Source organism: Channa argus, chromosome 21 (assembly GCF_033026475.1).
Source record: "Channa argus isolate prfri chromosome 21, Channa argus male v1.0, whole genome shotgun sequence".
NCBI lineage: Eukaryota > Metazoa > Chordata > Actinopteri > Anabantiformes > Channidae > Channa > Channa argus.
The window spans coordinates 15,340,081-15,356,677 of record NC_090217.1 but is presented as its reverse complement, the minus strand read 5'-3'; the positions used below and the strand labels follow the sequence as shown (position 1 = coordinate 15,356,677).

General features: G+C 42.2%; 1 protein-coding gene across 2 annotated transcripts in view; it reads right to left on the bottom strand.

Annotated features, from left to right (window-relative positions):
- arid2 (AT-rich interactive domain 2) overlaps positions 1-16,597 on the bottom strand; it is a 35,064-nt gene that overhangs the window by 4,334 nt on the left and 14,133 nt on the right. For both annotated transcript variants that reach the window (XM_067490812.1, XM_067490811.1), the window contains exons 5-16: positions 11,794-12,012; positions 11,246-11,313; positions 10,852-10,921; positions 10,141-10,391; positions 9,142-9,238; positions 8,804-9,013; positions 8,377-8,541; positions 5,717-5,795; positions 5,152-5,286; positions 4,658-4,878; positions 1,540-4,001; positions 51-205 (exon numbers count right to left, since the gene is read on the bottom strand). In XM_067490812.1, the coding sequence (XP_067346913.1) occupies positions 51-205; positions 1,540-4,001; positions 4,658-4,878; positions 5,152-5,286; positions 5,717-5,795; positions 8,377-8,541; positions 8,804-9,013; positions 9,142-9,238; positions 10,141-10,391; positions 10,852-10,921; positions 11,246-11,313; positions 11,794-12,012 (4,132 nt within the window). The remainder of the gene's footprint in view (positions 1-50; positions 206-1,539; positions 4,002-4,657; positions 4,879-5,151; positions 5,287-5,716; positions 5,796-8,376; positions 8,542-8,803; positions 9,014-9,141; positions 9,239-10,140; positions 10,392-10,851; positions 10,922-11,245; positions 11,314-11,793; positions 12,013-16,597) is intronic.

Below are 16,597 nucleotides of genomic sequence, written 5' to 3'. Positions count from 1 at the left end.
AGGTTAACTATATGTGCTATACAACCTGTACATGTTGTACGAATACACACCGTTTACAGGACTGCCACAGACACTTGAAGTTCTGCCCTAATTTCCTGCTTTGCTCTGGTGGCGGCGTGGAGGTTTGCTGTGCTGGGAAGTGGGGACTGTGGTTACCCACTTGTGCAGGCTGGGATACCGGGGGCAGGGACGGGGATATGGTCGGCTGTGGGGAAGAGAAACGGAGCTTAAAAAGAGTCAAATATTAAGTATTAAACATGTAAAAAAAAAATAAAATAGGAGACCCCATGGAGTAATGATCTTAATTCCATATAAAGATCTCCATTATTTCTAGACAGACAGTGGCAGCTGGCAAAAATTATAAAGTATAATACCCTCATACTAAGGGATATTTCTTTTGTGATAAATAAGATACAAAATCATCATGTCTTGTTGGCTGAGATGTAACTGCAGCCTTTCTATTGGCAGAAGTTGCTCTCTCAGCTGCTTTGCTCTAGGAGGTGGGTATCGGTGAGAGCCACATGGTCTTAACTGGCCTCACCTTCTTAACCTCCAAACCTTAGTTCCTCACAACCCAACGTATCTGCTGGACTGCAGAAATATAAAAGAAATGGAGATGGCAGGTTTTACATTCAACAGCCAAATCTCCAGTATTTTCAGTAAATACTCAACAGATCCTGAATGTAGGCCCAGCAGGCAGCAGGTGTTTCCTTCTAACTGAAGTTCTGTTATGAAATACATTATATTACATGAAAACTCAAACTGAAATGTTCATATTCATATAACCTACACTGCAACGTAAATAAAAGATGTGGCAAATTATTTTAACAAAGCTAGTTACTGTACTGCAGACTGCAATAAATACAAACGTGGCAGTGTTCAGACTCGCAACGTTTTTAAATCAACAAAATCCATATACTTCCATTGGCGTCTATCTCACGCTCTCTCACTCACACACACCCCAATCAGACTCATAATACATCCCTGTTCTGAATACACATTTGGAGATCATCACACTTTAGGACACAATGTGCCACTTCAGCTCATTCACATAAGTGCTTAGTTCAGAGGAACAACATTAAACAAAAAACCCTGTGAATTGCCAGACAGTGGCAGTGTAGAGCATCCGATTTTTGGGTTGTCCAGGTTTTACAAACACGCACACCAATGTGTGCACGTGAGCCAACCTCAGATTAAGCTATATCTTTGTAATGTATAACTTTGTAGTCATTTTAGTGTCTCTTATACCATCTCAAACACAATAAATGACTGTAAATTTCTAATCTTTGCCCTTTCTGCTTTAGCTCAACCCTTCTTCGTTGCAGGTTTGACTGTTCTGTTGTACAAGTACACCACAGTATACCTGCAACCAGAAACTAGTGCTAGATTAACCACAATATACATGATTGGATGATGCAAATTGTGTTTGTGAAAGACATGACATACACAATTTCTGACAGACCTGACATCATATCACACTACTATGAAACACTGTAGATAAAAGCAGCATCCTGCGAGACTAACCCTGCAGTGACTCACCGTTGAGCCAGCTGCCTGTGTGGGTGAGCAGTTCCTCTGCTGAGTGGCGTTCTCTATTGCTACTTTGGCTACTGTGCTTGGGTCTGTTCCTGCTGGCACGGCCACCATGGTGGCGCTGCTGCCGGCATTGTTGGGGTCACTGATGGTAATGATTCGCACTCCCACTTTATTAGGGATCCCCGAGGATGCTGCTGTTACACTGCGGTCCTCGTTCTCAGCTGGCCTCTTGAGGCCTCGAGCCTCAGAGACCACTCCGTTTGCAGGAGAGGGAGCAAGGCTCTGGGAGGTAACTGTAACAGTGGGGGGAAGGGAGGAGTTGGGGAGCAGTTGCTGTCGTAGCACAGCATGGCCCGGTCCCAAAGGTCCATTGGTTAATTCTGTGGGAAGCCTGTTGCCTGCTGCCTGGGGTCCGTTGGCCAGACGCTCAGCCTGCTGGGCTTTGGCAGTGTCCTGTTGGGGGGGATGAGGACTCGGGAGAGGGGGGTCTGAGCCTTGACTTTTCTCAGAGGGGCCCACTTCCCCATTCCCCAAGTACTGTTTGGAAGCAATGTGATTTGGAATGTTTTTGTTAAAGTTGCCACCACTGTCAACCCGATCAAAGTCACACACTCCATTGACTAGAGTCTTTTTAGGGTCGGGGTTGCCCTCTAGAGGGGTGTTCAGGCTGGGTGAGAGGGCCTGCTTCCCATTAGCAGGGTAACTCTCCATAGCTGGGCCATTGAGTGCCCCCTGGCTGTTCCCTGAGTGGTATGGAGGTAGATTAGACTCCATGCACTTCCGACCATTTAGCAGCTTGGCACCTGCCGCAACATCACCGTTACTGGTTTTACTAATTGAGGAGCCTCCTTCTGCCAAGGAGGAGTTTTCCATCACCTCTATTTTTCTCTCATGGATGTGCAGCCCTGTAGCGTCCTTGGCCTCCTCCTCCTTTTGACAAATGATCTTGTCTCCTCTGAGGGGAGCTGGCAGTGGTGGTGGAGGGGGTGGTGGTGGAGGAGGTGGAGCTGCTGATGCATGATGGGGCACCGTTCCAGTAGAGAATGGAGGAGGGAGAACACCGGGAGCCACGGCACCTTGGCTGACAGCAGCAACAGCAGCAGTAGAGGTTGTGAAGCCAGTGTTGGGGACCACGGTAAATGTGACTTGTCCAGCTGCTGTCGGGGCCTGGATTATAGTAGCTGACCCTTGGCTACTTGAAGAAATGAGCTGGCCTGGCAGGAGCTGGACTGTCTGGAGGGCTGGAGCTCCTGCAGCTGGAAGCTGACTCGAAACCAGCTGGACATTGAGCTGCTGAGGCTGAGGAGAAGGATTCTGGGTGCTGTAACCTGTCTGGTAGATGACCTGTGTACTAGAGGCTATCGTGCTGTTGGGAGGGGGGACCTGTGGAGCAGGGAGGATGAGCTTTCCTCCCGGTGTAGAAGGCCCTCGCTTTGGAAGCAGTAGTTGTTTGATCAAGCTGGACTCAGTGGAGGTAGGCTGAGAGGGGGAGGTTTGGGAAATAATTTGGAGCGGTGGCTGTTGTTGATGCTGCTGCTGCTGTTGTTGTTGATGCCGTTTAATGGACAGTGCGTGGCTGACAGTTTGATTGGGTTGAACCTGTGTATTTGAGGGAGAGACAGGAGGAGGGCAGGGGCTGGAAGCAGCTGAGGGCTGGCCTGCTATCTGGATAGTCTGGGCTCCAGGAATGGCAGAGGGGTTGGCAAGAACAATCTGATGTATGGCAGGGGTGTAGGCGGGGCTCTGCTGGGGGTTGGGACTGACTATTACTACACTCTGCGTCTGTTGCTGGGGCTGCTGGTTTGGAGTGGCTATCGTGGCTGCTGGTCCACCTGACTGGTTTGGCGCTGGTTTGGGGGCAATATTCTGAAAGGCGACACGTGAACCTTGGGAATTGGGCACACCTGTGATGCTTAATGCCTGACCAGCCCCAACCTGGATGGTAGAGGAGGGTGCTGATGTTGCAGCAACAGACGGAGAATCCACTTGGAGAGCTCCACCCTGAGGCCCAGAAACTGGAGGGTTTTGAGGGAGGGGGGAATGCTGGGTGATTGGGGGGCACACACCCTGTACCCTGGCGGTGAGAATGTGCCCCTGTGGTACCTGCTGAAATAGCGTGACAGGGGTCCCCGTGGGAAGCATGGGGGAGTGTTGCTGTGCCGCAGGAGCAGCAGCAGCAGGGTTCTGGGGACTGTGGTTCTGGGTGGCTGGTACCGTCGTTGGAATCTGGACCACAGAACCAGGTCGGACCTGTTGCTGTTGCTGCTGCACTGCTGCTAGAGGATTTGGTGGCATCTGTGGAGGCACCTGTAGGGCCACTGGGTGACGATAAACAGTCGGGTGGTTTGCATTGGGAGATTCCTGTGCAGTCAAGTTAATTGATGCGGTAGCACCACCTGGGCTGATGCTGGGACCTGGGGCACGGACTAGATGGGGCCCATGACTGGAATGCCCGGGAGGCAAGCCTGGTAACAAACATCACAGAGATAAGTTACGCACTACTCATCTATATACACAAAACACCTTTTTAAACATTTATTACACATGAACATCAGAACAGATATGGTTGCATATCATGTAATACACATGCAAGTTAAATACAGTGTTGTAATAATAAAATGATCATCAGGTGTTGGCACATTTTCCTGAAACTAGGAATCAGGCACAAGATTTTGTAATGAAAGTTAGTCTTAATTAATGGTAAGGGGGCAATTCAGTTTCATTCACATAATCCCCTTAGTCAACCCTAAGTTGGACACTTTCAGCTGCTAGGTTGACTTTACTGCTGTATACAGCTATAACGACCATCATGTTCACATACCTCATAAATATGATGACCAGTCTGTAAAAATTTACCCAAAATGTAAAACATCTGTTAACAGGATGGTCTGATCCTTGCAGTTTTCAATACACCCAGGGATTTTGAACCATTTTATGGTTATAATTCAATGGTTCATCATTTTGGCAAATGTATTCTGTGTTTTTTTTTTCTAGTAAGGTCCTTTAAATTTTCTTTGCTGATTGTTTGCCCATGTTTTGCCCTTTTATAATAAAATTTTTGATCCATCATGATCATTTCCAGATGAAACATGCATAGACCATTCTTTTCTTCTAGTGCTACCTGGAGGTGGGGCCTGAGGGTCTCCAGGTGCTTCACGTCGAGCTGCTGTAGGTGGAGGTGCAACTGCTGCGTTCTGCTGCTGCTGCTGCTGAGGCTGTTGGTAATACAGCTGGATGGGCAGGGGGATTGACCTCCGCCTTAGCCCTACCAGGAGGATCTGAACCTGACCGTTAGCCTTGGCCTCCTCTTGCCGTCGCATCGTGTGGTTGGGGAACACAGTTCTGTAGATTAACAGAAAAATTGCTAAATTGGAAACGTAAAAACAAAGGTGCTCTGTTCTACTGGTGAAAAAAAATATCCTGTTGCATACACTTAAGCTATAAATGTACAAATTACTCTAATCTTACTTGATTTAGGTAATTATGGTGATTTATTAATCATCCATGAAAACTGCCAATATGTTGGCAGATTCATTGCTTTAAAGAACTCAAAACATCTTTTGTCACATCTTCTTTAGAAAGCTTAAGGGCAGCAGAGGAGGAACTAGGACTAACCGCAGACATTTGAGGAAGCCGGTGGAGTTCAAGATGTTGCTCCGTCCCATTTTACTGCAAGTGGCTAAGTACTCCGAGTACATTTCTGACCGAGACACAGAGCCCTCTGGGTTTGTCTCAAAGTGTGCATTTAGCCTGTTTGGAGAAAACGACCACAGAACCAAAAATAAAAATTAACACAGAGCAAATGCTACATGTGCTGTCTCACAGTGTGTCTTAGATAGGATAGATAAAATAAACTGACTTCCTACAAATTGCTAAATGAACTCTGTATGCAGAGGGTATATGCTGCTCCCATCCTCCTTATATAGTACAAAGTATAGTATAAAGCCTGTTCACATACGAACTATGGATAATGTCTAGAGAAATCCTTTTCGGACATTGTCCGGAGTTGGGTATTGCACTAGTGAGAAGCGCCCACATGGGAGAAACTCGCTTGATTTCAGTGCATCCTGGTTATGTCAGGAGCATTGGCGTTCTCACATATGTACAGAGTAAGGAGCCTATATGAAAAACTACACAAACCTTTTCATTATACATGTTCAGATTTATTATTCAAACTTACCATTGCAGTGTAAATTTCTCCCCATCTAGTTCAACAATACCAGGTGGTGGCTGCGTTGATTGAACTGGGACCCTTGTTACTGAGAAAAACAAACAGAAGATAACAGTTAGTCTGTAGAAAAGTCTAATTGATTTAATGCTGACACACAGAAATGTAAAAAAAACAAAAAACAAAAAAAAAAACAAGCCATAAATCACTGAACATTAAATTGCTCCCTGAGCTGCCCACTAGATGTCAGCACCATAGCTTTGTGGTTCTGTGAAGCAGTGACACCACTGAAATGACACTTCCAAGGTTAGGTGGGTATAATTCCCACCAGGGGTCACTTGTTAATTCACATATTCGTGGTGCTGTGAGAAATATGCAAAACTGTGATGCCATTCCTTTGTCTCTGCCTACCATGATATGAGTACAAGACATAAAAACCAAATAGCTGAGAATTGTTTTGGCAGTTTTACCATCAGCTCCTAAAAATAATTGTCCATTGTTTAAATGTTTTATCTTATCATCTTTTTTTGCTTTTAAATCATCAAGTTTGTTGTCCACCTGAGAGACCTGTCCATTTAACTCCTGAATATTCAAGAGGCATTTTCAGCCAACAGTGCAAAACAAAACAAATTGGGCTGGTAAACAGTCATGGCCAAAAATATCGGCACCCTCGCAATTCTGACAGAAAATGCAACCCTTCTTTAAGAAAACGGTTCCAATTGCAAATGTTTTGGTTTTCACATGCTTATTGTTTGTGTTTGCACTGGAACAACACAAAAAAACAGAGAAGTCAAACTTAATAGAAAGTCACACAGAACTCAAAAATGCACAGTAGAAAATTATCGGCTCTCTTAACTTAATATTTGGCAGCACAACCTTTGGAAAAAGTAACTGAAATCAAGCGACTGATGAATGAGTTTCTTACACCCCTGTACTGGAACTCTGGACCACTCTTCTTTTGCAAACTGCTACAAGTCATTCAGATTTGAAGGAGGCCTTCTCCCAACTGCTGTTGTGAGATCTCTGCACAGGAGTTCTATTGGATTCTGATCAGGACTCATTGCTGGCCATTCCAAAACTCTCCAGCGCTTTTGTTTGTAACCATTGCTGAGTGCTTTTTGAAGTGTGTTTCGAGTCATTGTCCTGCCACTACGTTGCTCCCTAAAAGTCTTTGGTGATCATCAGATTTTATGATACAGTTTACAAAGTCAAGGCATCCAGTGCCAGAAGCAGCAAAGCAACCCCCAAAACATCATCGAACCTCCTCCATGTTCTTTTCTTCTGTAAACAGTCCCATGATGTCCTTTACCAAAAAGCTCTACTTTTGTCTCATCTGTCCACAGTACGTTCTCCCATAAGGATAAGTTTTGGCAAACTCCGGTCTTTCTTTTTTATGCCTTTGTGCTCCTACCATTTCATTCAGATGGCGATGGATAGTGTGAGCTCACGCTGTTTGGTAGTTAATCAGGGTTTTTTTTATCCACCATTCCAACAATCCTTCGCTGTAATTTTTCATTAATTTTGCTCTTCCGTCCACGATTGTCAATCTTTTGCCACAATTTTTTCTCTCAAATCCACTGACACCTCTTTACACTTCTTCCTTTTTTCATGCTCAGTGTGACACACAACACAAAGGTTGAGTCAACGTCTCTCCATTTTAAGAGGTTGCAAGTTTGATTACTGTATTGCCGCCTGTTACTTGCACCAGGTGTGTTTAAATACAAATTACCAAAGCATCACATGCTTTTAAAGCATTTATTTCTTACAATTTTAATGAGGTGCTAATAATTTTGTCCAGTCTATTTTTGGGTTCTGTATGAATTTTTATCAAGTTTGACTTTTTTTTTTTTTTGCAGTGCAAACAAAAACAATAAGCATGTGAATACCAAAACATTTGCAACTCCAACAATTTTCTGAGAGAAGGGTTTTGTTTTGTGACAGAACTGCAAGGATGCTGATATTTTTCTAGTAAAGGATTTACTGGTGCATTTCTCAGCCAGAGGAGAGCTAATCAGCTGTTAACAACTCTGTATTTGTTAACAACACATCTTTAGGGGTACAGCTCTAACATTGTATAATCTGTTATTTCAGATACTCATCGGTATATGTATATACCAACCTGGAAAGATTAGGAGTAAAGTCACTAACACTTGGAAATAAAATATTGGTAAATTTACATTTAGTCATTTAGCAGATGCTTTTATCCAAAGCGACTTAAAGGTGAGGTGCAAGGCAGCAAAAATCTAAGTCAAGGAGAAAACATCAAAGCAAAGTCCTATCAGAAAAGTGTTCACAATTCACGAGATGCAAGTGCGAGAAGGAGCAGAAAGGAAGGAAAGGAAATGTTTCATATGACCTCTGCCCACACCATCTTTGTGGTTTGCCTAGAACACAGGTGATAACTGTGGCCCTGGTTGTTGTTCAACTATCCATGTACAACCCTCATCTTCCCACTTCTGATTACCTGGGTGTGTTGTGTTCAGTCATTCAGCATTGGGTAGGGCAGGGATAGTTGAAAAACAACCAGGCTGTAGCTCTCGAGAAACCTAGTTGGCCACCCATGAACTAGCAAGACCCCCCCCCCAAACCCAGATATCCAAAAGGGTCAAGAAGTCAAGAAGAAGAACCCAAGAAGTGCGACTAATCGATGGCTGCGATGTAGAGACACTTACCAGTTGCTGGTGCTCCCTGCACCGCTGCAGGTACCTGCTCTACTAAATGCGGCCGAACCTCAGCTGCCTGGTCGGCATTGGCCTGATGCTCAATCAACCGCACCGCTGTTAGGGCGTCTGGTCCAAACGTATGAAGGTCAACCGATACTAATCGCACCAAGAGGTCTGAACAGAGGGAAACAGAAGAAAAGATTAGCTCAGAGTACCTTGGATGAAACAAGCAATAAGATTTGAGCTAATTACTAAAGCTTACAATCTAACCCCAAAGATTTTAAAAAGGGAGATGAGAGACAGGGTCATCGGAGAAAGTTACTCATGAGTGACCGAAACTCTAAGCTGATATGGTATTAGAATTCAGGCCCTGATCTAACTTAAGACAAATGAACCAAAACTAAGACATTAAAATTAAAACAAGTCACAATCATACCTATGCTGTGGTCGACAGAGGCGATCTTGCTGCAGGGGACCTCTCCCAGCTGAGCTAGTAGGTATAGCACCTCCAAGGAGGCCATAAGGAGCATAAGGTCAGGCAGGGTGAGGAGCATCATTACCTCCCTGTAGGAGTCCTGGTCCACATACTCACAGATTAGCACACCATTGTCCTCTGCCTTGCTGAGGTTACCAAGGATCTCCATGGCTAAGAACACAGACACAAACACGTTAAGATCACACTAAAAAAGCAGAGAAAACCAAACTACTACACCTGTATCAGGCCAAAGATTGCCCTGGCAACATGTGACTTATGGTACCAAGTCAATTGCTCACCTCTCATTTTGAGAAACCGGTCCCTGGACATCAAGCATTTGGTGATGGTGTGAAAGATCAGATGGGTCGTCCGAAAGTCAACAGGATCCAGCTGGAGCTATACAAGAAGCCAGACAGTATTCATTTAATGATGCTGCAATCCAGCAAGTCAGCTAGCAAGCAGAACAAACAAATATCTTATAGAGTGGAAAGACTGTCCTCTTCATTATTATTATTATTATAGTAAAAAGAAGGTGTTTGAGTAGTATTTATTTTACTTATATCATACTTATAATACAACAAGGCATTTAAGCATCACATCTGAAGAACATGTTCAAATTTCTCAAACACAACCGTTCAATTAATTACATCAGAGGCTTAGCTGATTGTATCAGGGACCCTATGCATACTGTGTCTAAAAATAGGAAGGACATATCTACATGCATTTTATCCTAACAAATGGAGCTTAATTTATTCAGGCTTAACAGAATTATCAGTCATTTTCTTTAGTCGTTTTTGATTTCTGCCCTACAGAACTGCCGAACAACACGAGCTGCATGATTTGGTCACCAAGGGTGTGATGGATGAAAGCTCGACTTTTTAAATGCAAACTATAGCCCCATAAACATTTAATATTTAATGAACAATGCACTCCTTTGCCTCTGTAGTGGGTAGTACTTAGCCCACAGCTCTTTTGACTTGGAATCAGGACACCATGCACCAAACTCTTGCTGTGCCTAGTTACTGCTACAATTGGACAATCAATATTAGTGTTTTTTTTCCCCAAAAACACTTATATACTATGTTTTGACGGAACTGACTCCAGTCAAGCTCCAGGTCAAACAATTAGAGTAGAGAAGATGTTTTTGTTGTTACGGTAACCTACATTTGGAAAACGCTCTCTCTCATCAAAATTCCCTTTCACTACATGACCAAACTGAACTGCCCCCGAGCAACAGATTTTAACTTTGGCCAAACCTAAAACAAGCGCTCTAAATGGTAACCCAAAACCAGACTCACCTCGGCAGCCACATTCCCTAAAGTGTCAAGTCCGAGCTGTCTGAGAGAGATGAGGTTACAGTGGGCACAGAGCAAAAGGAAGCGCAGGCACGTTCGGTTGGCCGCCAGTAGCTTGACATTGGCCTCCTCGAATGAGAGGTTTCGCAGGATAATGGCAATCTGCAGCACCCGCTGGGCCTCCATGTCACTGATACCCGGATTCCGCGGTGGGTGGAAGAGGCTCTGCCAGCGCTCCTCACACGACGTACCATCTGTAAAGAAGGCATGAGGAAGTACTTAGATGAGGGTGTGAGCACATATTGTTTAACAGGGATACAATCAGTGTCTAACTCACACAATCACATGCTACAAGAAGAACTGCTTGGTACAATTCTGCATCTATTACAGTCTATCGCTTTGTGATGTCCTATACAGACAACATTCTTAAAAAGGTGTGATCCGTTAATGGTGGCATATACATATTGCATCTATTTATTTAGTCTTCTGCTAGGATTCCTTTATATAACTACTTGAAATGAGAAAGTGAAATGCATGTTTGGGACCTTTAGTATAAAGAAGACAGCTATTACACAGAGGAAGTCAGTCAATAAAACTGCACACTGGAGCTTGCAATAGCATTTTAGGTGTCAATAAACACGCTGTGGGAATACACAACTGTGTACCATTTTTATTGCTTTCTGTGGCTTTTAGCACCATGCATGTTTACAGTACCTTGTGCTGGACTGCTCTTGTCCCAGATCAGCTCCCTGACTTCAGCATCCTCCACCACTTCCTTCCAGAACTGCAGGAGAGAAAATGTCAGCGGTGCATTTAATAAAATACTTACAGACAAGTTAGTTTTAAATTAGACAAAAATGTTCAAATCTCTTTTATTTCAAGTTACTATTGCATCGAATGTGTCATTTATTGTTCATGAACACGATGAACAGTTTACAAATCTATGGAAGCTTTAAATAATAATAACTGCATCTCGGTAAAGCTATGTTGTTAGCCAGGATTAACACTGTAAAAATAAAACATGTCCTGTGTGTTCTGAGTGAAAGCAGAATATATATATATTTAAATAAAAAAAAGTCATATTAAACATTGTAATTTTTTTTTTTACCCTAGCAAAGTCCCGAGAGGTTTTCTCCTTCCAGTCTGTCCCAAATACCACGGAGAAGCTGCCTAGTGCTACAAAGGCAAAGAGGAGGGTTAGAGTCGAACATCAGAGTTTAAGCTCAGTCTATTTGTCTCTTTTCCCTTGTTCTTTAAATCCCAAAACACAATTTATATTTAGTAGATGCTAAGAACAGAGAAGCTCTGATCTTGGTACAAAGAGATGAGAAATGAGGTGCAACCCCTAACCCCAGCATTGGTCTTTTCAACGGCAGCACAATTAAAATAAAAACTGTGGTTTCCTGAATAAAGTTGGGAAAGTTGGGATTGCAAGAATTAACGATTGTACTAAAAATTCACTGTGGACATCTCAATTCATAATACTACTTTCAACTCTGAAATTTGCATGTGCACACTAAATATAGAGACTCAACTATCTGTTGCTTGATAAAGAAACAAATTAGGTGTGAAAAAAAAAATGTTACGTTTGTTTTTCTATTTTAATGTTTAACAACAGAACTAAGGAGTGCGATCGGATTGAGGTTGGGAACGTACAGTCATCGAATACGCCGGCGTGTGCCAGCAGCAACGTGACCAGTTTTGGGTCCTTGTCGAGCTGCATGGCATGCTTGCTCTCGTTGGAAAGCAGAGTGCAAACATTAACAGCAAAATCCACTTCATTGGGTAGGCCCGAAAGGAGAGACAGCACCAGTTTGTTGTAGTCACACGGTGGAACAAAATCCGTCGACAGACCATAGCTTTGGCGAAGATAGTCTAGGGAAAAAGAAAGATGTGCAAGTATCTCAGGGTTACTATACATATTAACACAAACAGATTTATTTTGTTGTTAAACATGAGTGAGAAATAAAACATGTACTCTAAGGTCTTTAAAGCAGAGATGTGTATAAATGAATAAGTAAAGTGAAAAAAAGAATAAAGAAAACAGGACTAGACAGGCACTGTAGGAGAGCGTGGGTTATAAAAATTAATTTGTAAATTGTATCGAGAGAGTTGCAGAAAAATCCCAATACCCGCAGTACTAGTGCTGAACTTTTTTTGCAATCCTTTTCTTGCAAGTTGTCCTGATCCAAAGTCAAAACGAGCACCGTGCACAAAACTCTCGAAATAACATTTACAGCTTTAGGCACACTGCTCCAACATCTGGAGAAAACACAAGCTTGATGGACTTGCTGTGCCTAACTGGACAATCAATGTATTTAGCCATAGAGCTGCAGGAAAAAAATTAAAAATCCCAATACCCACATTACTAGTGTTGTGGAAAACCAAAGTGAGCATTACGCTGTTCAGTGAAAGCAGCCTTTAGTTGAAATTAGTTTGATGAGCCATGTCTCGTCTGAATGAGGAACATGAATGTTCACTAACTGTTAATAGTGTTTGTCTCCAATTCAGTCAACCTCCACGAATGGTTTTTCATAATTAAAATACATCTAATTTTTAATACCAGAGGTCTGTGTGGGAAAAGATTCATGACTTGAATGTTATTATTCAGTGGACTTTTTAATTTGCTCCAGAATCTTTCTAGACTGCTGGCTGTGGAAACCAATCATATAGCAGAGAGGAGTCCTGCTGAGTGAATTTGATTTCCATGTTTTAAAAGGTTTGCGCAGGCAAATGTAATACAGTCCATGCTGCTATTACAGCAACAACACCTCCATTCAAATCCTGCTGGTCTGTGCTTGTCCTCCAACAGCAGAGTCAGAGGACCAATGTACAACAGGCCACATGACAGACAAGGCTTTATGAACAGAGTGAATTAATAAACGTTCCTCTCGCACCTACAACCAAAACATGACGACAGGGCAGACCAAAGCTGAGCGTGACATTTCTACAGTAATTGTAAAATAATTAACCATCAGTGAGTTTGCCAAGCTAACAAAGCACAATTTCAACCTGCCTTTCTAACCACATCCCTCGTTACATTACGAGTGAGAGTCTGGGGAAGTGGAAGGGTCCACTTTCAAAAGGACTCTAATAAAGCTAGAACAATGATTCTGCCAGGGAGATATATCGATCAATATTTGATAATTGCATATATACACATCAGCATCAGTGTAAAGCCAGGCCAATAAATTACAAGCTTCTGTTAGAGAAATGTCACACTAACTTTGAGTAAATTGTTTCACCATCACAGTTTGTCCACAAGGGAGCAATAAGTAGTTGATTTTTACACAAAAAAAATGTCCCGCTCGTCTTTGTGTAAGTAGGTCATTGACACAAGTCCATTTGACCTTTATTTGTACAGATTAGTTTCATCAAGTATAACATTCATGCCTGGAGCAGGGCCTTGCCTCTTGTCCCAATCAGATGGGGATGATCTGGGGGACTGAACTAGTGACCCTAGAGTCACAAGCTTGCTTCTAAAAAAAATTAGGGTTGTTTATTAATTTAATAAATAAAACAGGCCACAATAATGCTCAGATATGTCCACAAGCAAGTCACAGATTGGACAGTCTAGGTACAGTGGGTAGTGCAGTCACTTCTTCGTGTTGTTGAAAGTTATATTATGAAAGTGGTGAGAATAAAAGTAAAAAAAAGTTGCGAGCCAGACAACCAATAGTATATTGGAAAGATGCGATGATAAAGCTCAGAAGTGTACCAATATGCTCAGATCTTTGATAAAATTGCCTTATCATCTACTGGTAATGTATAAATGCCGTTAAAAGATGATTCTTTTCATCTTGGATTCTTTTCTCTTGGCTCTGCCTGCAAAGGTTCACATCCCAAAAAGGCCTGCTCCACCGGAGCATTAGTGAAGCATCATCACCCCAAACAAGGGAACGACTGCAATGTCAAATGATGGAGGGACGTTATTGTGTTCTTCAATGACTCATCACAGTAGTGAATGACAAAGACGTAAAAGCCACAAATTAAGATCAGCACTGTATGTTGTGTGTCTTTCTTTCCCCCCACTATAGTTGTGTTTTGGATTCAATTATCTTAGCAAGCAGAAGGCTGATAGAAAGAATGCTTTGACTAAAAAGCTAGAGGCTCTAATCTAAAAAATCGGGTGGTGTGAAAACCAAAAAGGACTTTCTTTTTCCGTTTATCAATAGCAGTCAATTAGCTCAGAGGTCAACATTACAACACACCTCTGAGGTTAATAGACAGCCCCCCATTCACAGGGCTGGACAATACAGACAAAGCGTTGGCCTTGATCAGCTGCTCAAAAAAAACACAGAATGTGAAATGTGATGTGGTTACTCAGAGGCTGCCGTTTCATCATTAAAGTACCAACATGCTCGGGTTTAAAAAGGTATTCATCAACGCAGAGGTGTGTAGGCAACTTCCAAGAAAAATGGCACTGAATATTGCTGAATGCTTCATAGCCTTGAACTAAACACAGCCATGCTTAAGATAAAAATGAAAATATTATGAGTCACTGTGTTTTTTATTTCAGAATGTGCAGGAGGAGGGGGAAATACCCCCTTTAAATGCTTTACTACAGGTTATACCTAGTCCTATTCTTACCCCAGATTGCGTTTCACTGCTCCACTCTGGCTTAAGGGATTCGTCTCTCTTACTGTCATTTATGTACCCTACATATGTGATGAGTCATTCCCATTATTGGTCTATGGACTGATCCAGCGCTAATAATGTGTAAACTGTAGCGTGATGTTTTAGAGTAATGCAAATTAAACTCCATGTTTGCATGTTTGGTCTGCTCTCTTTTTTTTTTAATGAGTAAAACTTAAAAATTGGTTGAGAACATATAGTTACAGTGGCAGCATAACTGACGTTTGCAACCTGTAGCTACAAACTGGGAAATTGATGAGGACTAAACATAACTGATGCTCAAAGCTGTTTGTGCCAAAGATGCTCAGTATACCTAGAATAAATGAGCTTTTTAGATAGCAGGAAATAGAATTGGCTATCACGTTGGTTAAACGTGTTAACACACTAACAGCTGGCTGACATCGGCACAACAGCTTTTGGTTTCATTAGGTGCTGAATCTGAACTACGCAACAGTGGAGCAACCTGATGTACTGAACCAAGAATAAAACTTTAACTGATGAAGGAAATGTCTAAGCGGCTGATTGTTTTACAAGAGAAGAAGATAAGATGTCCCAATAAGTTTGAAACTACTACAATAAGCTAGTTCACACTGATTTCCCATCAGTGTTACAGAGCATCTTGACTAATACGCAATGTGTGGCTGTATAAAACATAGGTGCTCTGAAGCCTGTTTTCCCACTGACTTGCAGGGAGCACACACACAGACAACAGCAAGTTTCATTTTGACCCGTCATCAGTCTAGGACAGCGAATAAACATTAGTCATGTTGATTAGATGTGAGTAGTGGTCATATTCACAGGCAACAGTGATGATCAGTGAGCAGTCTGTGCAGCAGCAGAGCTGTGTTAAGAGCCGTGAAGTAACCTTTGCTATGAAGAGAAATAATAACACAGGTGAAGCTGATAAAGGTTGAGATTATACTAACATGACCACACATATCTTTTCATTTTTTTCGATGACGAAACAGACACTATAGTTCAGCCAGAAAGCTTTGCTATATAGTTTGAACAATTGTGCGTAGCTAAAATGTTAGCATCACCGGCACTGGTGTTTGTGCTGCTAATTTTGGGTTTCAGTGTTGTTGGTTTTTCTTTTTTAAATGAGCAACTTTCACTTCAGTTGAATTTGTTTTACATTGCACCACAGAAACAATATGATCTATGACAGCAAATGATACTAACAGGAGAGAGGAGAGCAAGCATGAAAACCCTAAAAAGGGGTAAAAATATTTTATTTGTTTGACAATGCTGTCGATGTGTGAAAGAGTTTACCTCAATATAAGTGCTATATTTGCAGGAACCATTAAAAGTGTGTGTAATCGTACAGCAGAATTCCAGCACTGCGTGTACTAAAAAGGGAAAAAAGTGAAGTACAGAGAACAAGATAATTAAGTGGTTAAAAAACTGAAAGCATAGTTATGTTCCTTAACCAGGTTTGTCATTACTTTTTGCCTCTAAACTAAGCACGTTTTCGTCACGTGAAAAGCACTATTGAGGCAGATTAATCAAATGGCCTGAAGAGGTAGTTAGGATTTTTGGTATTTAGTGTTACAACTTTGTCAAATAAACGGTCAGGGAAAGAGTAGATTCACCATGGACATTATGTGCCGTTATGAAATACGGAAATTTTTACTTTAGGTTAACACAACAACCTGACCAAAAGGTACAAATGTACCTACAGATAGAAAAAATGAAATCCAATTTCAAACAGATCCAATTTACTTCTTGGGTAGGTTCTGTTTTAAAGAGCCCAAAGTGTAGCCGAGCTTTAACTTGTTAAGGGAATAGTTCAATGTTGAGCAATTGTTTGCTTATTTGCTCTCTT